The sequence below is a fragment of the Rhinichthys klamathensis genome, unplaced genomic scaffold, assembly GCF_029890125.1.
Source record: "Rhinichthys klamathensis goyatoka isolate OS25496 unplaced genomic scaffold, OSU_Roscu_1.1 h1tg000640l_1, whole genome shotgun sequence".
In the NCBI taxonomy this organism is placed as follows: Eukaryota; Metazoa; Chordata; class Actinopteri; order Cypriniformes; family Leuciscidae; genus Rhinichthys; species Rhinichthys klamathensis.
The window spans coordinates 336,447-343,804 of record NW_026607086.1 but is presented as its reverse complement, the minus strand read 5'-3'; the positions used below and the strand labels follow the sequence as shown (position 1 = coordinate 343,804).

Below are 7,358 nucleotides of genomic sequence, written 5' to 3'. Positions count from 1 at the left end.
TTTATTAATGTTAGTTAATAAAAATACAGCAGTTCATTATTTGTACATGTTAGTTCACAGTGCATTAACTAATGTTAACAAATACAACCTCTGATTTTGATAATCTATTAGTAAATGTGGAAATTAATATCAACTAAGATTAATAAATGCTAGAAGTATTGTTCATTCTTAGTTCATGTTAACTAATGAACCTTATTGTAAAGTGTCATCGCTTCCTTCCACCGCTACACTTAAAACACACTGGCATATTTCTAAACAAGACTTAATTCACTATGACCTTACGGTAGATTTTATCCGCAAGCTTATGTTCTCAAGACAAGGATATTACAAACACATCAGGTTCTGTATCTTTTCCATGCTGTTTTATGAATTTATCTCTTTATTTGCATTAATAACCCATGAAAGGATCCAAAAGGGGTGATGATGCCGTAGAAGAAGCGTTTGAGGAACCTTTCACTGATCAGTTATTAAAATATCCACTTATTTTAATAATCTAAAGAACCTTCTGTGCAATGGAAAGATCCCATGGTTGTAAAAGTTCTGCATTGAAGAATAAAGTCCCTTTATTTATGAATATAGCCTTAAAATACACTGCCTTCTTCAGCTTATATTGTTTTCAAGGCATATTGTCTTGGTGTCTGTATCGTTTCCTATAGCTTATATATAAGTGACCAAAAAAGCCATTTTAAAGTAGTTTTAAAATATGTAAAAACTGATTGTGACAACGATCTGTTCTTCCTCGTGATTGTTTGTACGCTCAAACCCAATAAACAGACATTCGCAATTCGAAAGCATTTTATTGTACAACATCATTGTCATTTATATGCTCTTTATCAATATAGAACAAAAATAAATCATGAAAATGTACAGGTCAGGTCATGCAAGAACTAAGCTATCGCCTATACCGTAGAAAAATATTCGGTAACCCGTTTCATTGTTTTGCGAACCAAATTAAATGAGATTTACAGTGGAATGTCTTTGGAGGAGTTTTCTGATCACATGCATTAGTGAAATAATTCTCAAAATAGACCCAGTGCAAGAACAATGGGGATCTAGCTCGGCCAATTAAGAACAATTAGTTTGAGACAAAAGAAAAACAAAGTGTATACGGTGTCGCGCGCACAGCGGGTTCACGCGCACATCGGTGAAGAAACGAACAACGAGGCACCAGGACGCAGTTAAAGGAGATTGTTTTTCTTTTCTTTTTTTCTTCGAAAACACCCTTTACTTTAACGAAATGAGAAACGCAGTAAAACACATGATGCGTTTTCCATGAATCGGATGCGGTGGAAAGCAACGCACACACACTTATTCATCCGTTTTATCCAGTCCGATCTCATGAAAGTGTGTATCTATAGCACGAATTGTATTTATCGTGCAATTTATACGCAAAAAAATAGTTTTTACGTGCATTTGATACGCAGTTTTCGCTATACGCACTTTATGGCGTGTTATACGCACTTCACTCATCCTGCAAGCGCAAGGGGTTTACAGTGCGTATGCACATTTCTTGCGTATAAATTGCACGTTAAATACAATTCGTGCTTTAGATCCGCATTTTCATGAGATCGGGCTGAATGAGAAACGCAGTATGGTGCGTTTTCCATGAATCGGATGCTGGGGAAAGCAACGCACACACACACTTATTCATCCGTTTTAACAACATTTCAGCATCTTCTTCACACAGTTACTCTTGTTCCGTCAGATCGGCCTCTAACTCGAAGCGTTTCCCGGGATGCTGTCGCTTCTCCTCAGCGCGACTTTTGTTGGCGTTATCCAGAAGCTCGAGTAGGATACTAGCTTGCCCGCATCCCGGCTCATCCCAGTCCTCACACAGTCTCTTCCCGGGATGCTGACGCTTCTCCAGCTCCGAAAAGTCTCCGTCGTGCTGTAGCTCGCGCCGGCCGGGGTGCTGTCGCTTGTGGAGCAGCATCAGGTACCGTTTCCCGGGATGCTGTCGCTTGGAGAGCTCGGTCTGCACGCTCGGTTCCTCCAGGATCATCGGCTCGTCTAGGGATAGTCTTTTCCCGGGATGCTGTCGTCTCAGCCTCGCGCTCTCCTCGTCCTCGCGCTTGCCGGGATGCTGTCTCTTCTGGAAAACTGGAGCGTCGTCTTCGTAGTCCGCGTAGTCCTCGCGCTTGCCGGGATGCTGACGCTTTCCCGGGTGTTGCCTCTTCTCCATCCGGTCTGTCGGGGACTCGAGCTGCTCTCCTGGAGAGGGACAGGGATTTACGCACGTGTGTAAAACTTTAGAAACAGTTCTGATCGTCTTTCTCGAGGATGATGCATAAATATGGAGAAAATATACACTGTAAAAATGTCAGGTCAGGACGCTACAAATGTGCAACTTTATGCTTATGTTCTATTTCAATTGTGATTATAAATGCATCCCCCCCCAAAAAAGGAAAAGTGTAACTTTATTTGGTAACGCTTTATTTTGTGTTCTTGTTACACATGTTACATGTAGCCTACTTTGAAACTTTAGAAACAGTTCTGATCGTCTTTCTCGAGGATGATAAATAAATATGGAGAAAATTACACTGTAAAAATTACGCTACAAATGTGCTTGAGTTGTGATTACCGCTTTTATTTTTCATTTTTCTTGTGATTATAAATGCAAAAAAGGGGAAAGTGTGTTACATGATAATAATAACTATAAATTATGCAACTACATGCAGTTTACCCTAAGCTAGCCCCTAACCCTATAGTAATGTAATTATACATGCAATATATAATTAACAACATGTACTTAAAGGGTTAAGAGTATGGTTTGGTTTATGGTATGTTGCATGTAATTATACATCATTTACTGTTAAGTAAGTGTAACATGTTACAAGAAAACTGTAAATTAAAGCGTTACCCAAAAAACTCTATTTAGGTTACACTTTATTTTAAGGTGTTTTTGTTACAGTGTAATTATGCATGTAATATTAGGTAACTATATATGTATAAGTTTTGAATAAGGGTTTGGCATGTAATTATGCATCATTTACTGTCATTACTAAGTACATGTAACATGTGTTACAAGGACACTGATAAAGTGTTACCAAAAACGCACAAACTGTATTTATTGCCGATTTGTTACATGTAATAAACAGATGAATCACTGTTTGCTTTATGGGTTTTACTTAAATTTTTTGGGTTGAACAATAAACACCATTTGGTGTGTTCTTTAGAGAATATAGTTTATAAATATAAATGTAATAATAATAAGCATTATAATTATTACTCTGTCAAAATTCTATGAGAGTTTAATCAGAAGTTATGACAACATATGTTTTTACATTGCTTATACTCATCAATATAAGTTCTGAAGTCATTTTAATGTAATTTAAGTTGAGATTACTTAAAAATCCAAATTGATTGTACATAAAAATTTAAGGCAGCAATATATATATATATTGTTTTACAGTGCCTTTGTTAATAATAAAGGTCAAAAATATAAATTCAGTGTTATATTTTTGGAAAAGTGGTCTAGTGAAGTTATTACTGTGGCAAAAAGCAGAACAAAACAATAATTAAATATAATCCGACATTCAAACATAGAAAAGCAATGATTAAAAGGATACATCTTCGGTCGATCTCTATGAAGTGTCATACTATGTGTATATCGCAGTCGCTTTATTACTATGTTTATTCGTTTATCTGCTATTTTCACTCTCAGAAAAAAGGTACAAAAGCTGTCACTGCTGATACGCTTTCAAAAGGTGCATCTTTGTACCTAAAGTGTGCATATTAGTATCTCAAAGGTACATATTGGTACCAATAGTGTAGTACCTAAATGGTACATATTAGAACCTTTTGAAAGGGTACAGTCCCAGTGACAGCTTTTGTACCTTTTTTCCTGAGAGTCTTTTGTACCTTTTTCTTTCTTTCAATTGAAAGTACCTATATCTGTATTTTAGTTCTGACAGTGAGCGTGAATGTAAGCCGGCACCGTTGTCGTTGTTCTCGTCCTCCATCTGAGTGAGGATTGAGCGGATGAGGAGAGTCTCGGCGCGCTGGAAGAGTTCATCCAGAGACGGGTCGCTCTCGCCCGGCAGATCCTGACACTGGAGGACCGTCAGAGAGGCCAAGATGATCACACACACCGCCCTCATGACAACCTCTGTCCTGCTCACAAACACACCAACACACCGGCATATGACATACGCATAACAACACTGTGAAACGTGATCAGGGGACTTAACTTCAAGAAATGAAGGAAACCCGTTGCCTTAAAATTATCAATAAACTTCATGCTTAGCCCATAAGACTATCAGCAACTTTGCTGAGCATTCAAATACGATTTACGAAGAAAAATCCTGGGGAAAATAAATGCAGAACATGTTCACTATGAACACTATCTTAACACGACTATATGCATGAAACCATTCAGAAATATTTGAGCACAAATGGGTCAATCAAAAAATTTAAGTAATGTGGAATTGTCAAGTTCACATAACTTAATTTTTTTCATTTAAGCATTACGTTTATTTCCTTAATAATTTTAAGGCAACGAGTTTACAAAAACATTTTAAGTAAGTGAACTGAACATGTTTTACAGTAAAGTAACAATTCTAACTCAAAGAATACCATGTCAATACTCTTAGAAGTGAAGATCCTTTACTGGTTCCATGAGCTTTACAATGGAAATTTTACTTTAGATCATTAAAGCGTTTTCCACACTGAGAAAACATGTTCTTTTAAGAACTGTTCACTGAAAAACTAGTTCATCTAGCATTGGCATCACTGCAAAACCTCTCCTTGCTCTGGTACCTTTATTTTAAGAGTGTTTGTATGAATATGATCATGCATCAAAAAGGTACAAAATCTGTCACTGGGACGGTACCCTTCTAATATGTACCATTTAGGTACTACTATGTACACTATTGGTCCCAATATGTACCTTTGAGATACTAATATGCACACTTTAGATACAAAGATGCACCTTTTGAAAGGGTACCACCCCAGTGACAGCTTTTGTACCTTTTTTTTGGAGAGAAAAGTACATATAAAGTTGCTTTAATCCTGGTCTTACCTGCAGCCGATGGTTAATTCACCTGTTGCAGAATACCCGTCGATGCTGGAACCTGAAGATGCTCCTCTGGTGTGTGTGTGTGTGTGTGTGTGACCCGTTCAGGCCGAGGTCAGTGAGTGAAGCGTGAGACTCGCGCGCGCGTGTTTTATAGGCGCTCGAGACTGTGACGTCACGCGTGCAGTGCGGGTTTGCCCCTGAGGGGGGCAGTATGATGCTATCGAGACTCGGTTCATTCATAAAACTGCTTTTTTTAGTTTCACAATAAGTAAAGGTAGGTGACAAGAGTAGGTCTTATAGCATGGCACTTTGATGTGTAATAGATAATTGACATATTCATACTTTCCGAGCTATTTTTTACAATTTTTTATTGAATATTGCAGTGTAATGATATATATCGATGCACATCGTTGTTTTTAAATTAATGTTGAATCAGAATAAGTTCCTCTTGCAGCATCTCTTCTCTGATGACGAGGGCGGGGCTATAACCTGTCACTCACATGAGATCGGCCAATAGCAAACCACAACCATCCAATCAATTCCCCACAGACACAATCAAGCCCCGCCCACATTTGTTCTTGTTCGGGAAGCGTTTTACTCAGGACACAATAGAGGAGAAAAGACGAACACAACTTCTGGAAACCTAAAGTAAGTCTCACTTTTTCAGAATTTTATTGCATTTGATAATAAAATATCAATCTAAATGTCTTGTGCACACAAATGCTGCAGGATCTTCTGTTTCTTCAGTAACTATGAACATAATCCTCAGTTTCACAACCACATCCCTTGTAAAATGTATTTGAAATACATTTTATGCTAAGTATAAATACATTTACATATTTATACTTAATATTCAAACCCTGCAATTGTACTTTAGTTATTCGGAAATAGTGCTGAAGTTCAACTAAAGATATACTAAAGATAGCCTATATTTGATAGTGCTATAGTGGAACTATTGCAAGTATACTTTAGTTACACTTTTAATATCTCGCATTTAAATATTTTATACAGTGGTCATGCTATAGCCTACTTACTAATAAACACATTTTTGGCTTAATATTAAGAACTGTGCATTGTGCAATAAAGAGGAACTCCAAATAAAGTTTAATTATAATATTTCTATCAGTAAGTCTCAAGCAATATGGCAGTAAATATGTATTTATATGGATTTGTAGTATACTTAGTAAGAAATAAATACATTTTGGTATAGTTTTATTTCACTAGAGGTAGCATAATAATTTATCATGCTTTATACAGTTTATATGCTTTTATAGAATGGGCTTTGCACTGCATATTCAATAAATGGTACATTGTGGTAAGAAATAGTCGTCATACTTTTGGTAGCCTACTTGTGTGTGTGTGTGTGTGTGTGTGTGTGTGTGTGTGTGTGTGTGTGTGTGTGTGTGTGTGTGTGTGTGTGTGTGTGTGTGTGTGTGTGTGTGTGTGTGGAGTAGCCTCCGTCAGTAACACACTCGAGCTTTGACTAGTTTGCTCTCCTCTACCAACTAACATGACGTTCATGGAGAGCGAGTGTTGCGTCACTTTCTCTCTCCTGAAGAAGCCCTAATTTCCTTTCAGAGGCGTATAACGGCCCGGGAACTGATGGTCTTATTCTTTAAAGCAAACATCATTCCTCTAAGCCTCACTGAAATCATTATCTACAGCTCACATCATTTCAAAATCTCCCGAAGTCTCGTACAGTCGCACAGCTGACGGCTTGAGGGAATCACCGTGTAATGCAATAAATCAGGCGTCTTTATGCGCTGTCACGTCCAATACTTCATCTGTCAATACCAATCACTTCCCATGGATAGTGGAAAAATGAAGTGGAATTAATTGGGTTATATTTCAGGAGGACTTTCTGCGCATGAGATGACATGAACGTAAGAAATCAGTCTGTGATCGGCATCCCTCCCTGAATTAACCACGCAATAACCATAAAACATGTTACAATCAAAAGCATCTGTTTGTCTTTCTTCAAGGCCTATACATACTTTTAAGATTTGTCAAGCCAACATACAAAGTTTGTCTTAACAAACTTTCTTTGAGTGTTCTAGCGGCGGATTGTGGCTTTCTACACCTACTCATGACATAGTCACACACACACACACACACACTGACCCAAAAGGTCACGCTGTCAGCCACTGTCAGGCTATAATTACTGCTTGAACGTGAACACACACAGACACAGACACACACTCACACATTTGTACTCACAAATTCACATTAAAATACAGTCAGCCGGTTTATTTGTGCAAAACTCAAAGGGAAAGCAAGAAACACCAGAGGGAGGAGAAACGTCTTGTTCAGACATAATGATCAGTGGATGTTTTGTTCTTTT

The 7,358-nt window shown here is 37.8% G+C and overlaps 1 protein-coding gene across 2 annotated transcripts; it reads right to left on the bottom strand.

The window, feature by feature from the left end:
- Positions 1 to 1,680: 1,680 nt before the first annotated feature.
- Positions 1,681 to 5,142, bottom strand: trh (thyrotropin-releasing hormone). 2 transcript variants are annotated; one of them, XM_056241422.1, is made up of 3 exons: positions 5,021 to 5,142; positions 3,938 to 4,113; positions 1,681 to 2,211 (listed from the first exon to the last, which is right to left on the bottom strand). In XM_056241422.1, exons 2-3 carry the CDS (start codon positions 4,098 to 4,100, stop codon positions 1,688 to 1,690), a joined length of 687 nt encoding a protein of 228 aa, XP_056097397.1. In that variant the 5' UTR covers positions 4,101 to 4,113; positions 5,021 to 5,142; the 3' UTR covers positions 1,681 to 1,687. The 2 variants fall into 2 exon arrangements, with proteins under 2 accessions (XP_056097397.1, XP_056097398.1); XM_056241423.1 differs by having other exon boundaries at positions 1,681 to 2,208; positions 5,021 to 5,141.
- Between the last annotated feature and the right edge of the window lie 2,216 nt (positions 5,143 to 7,358).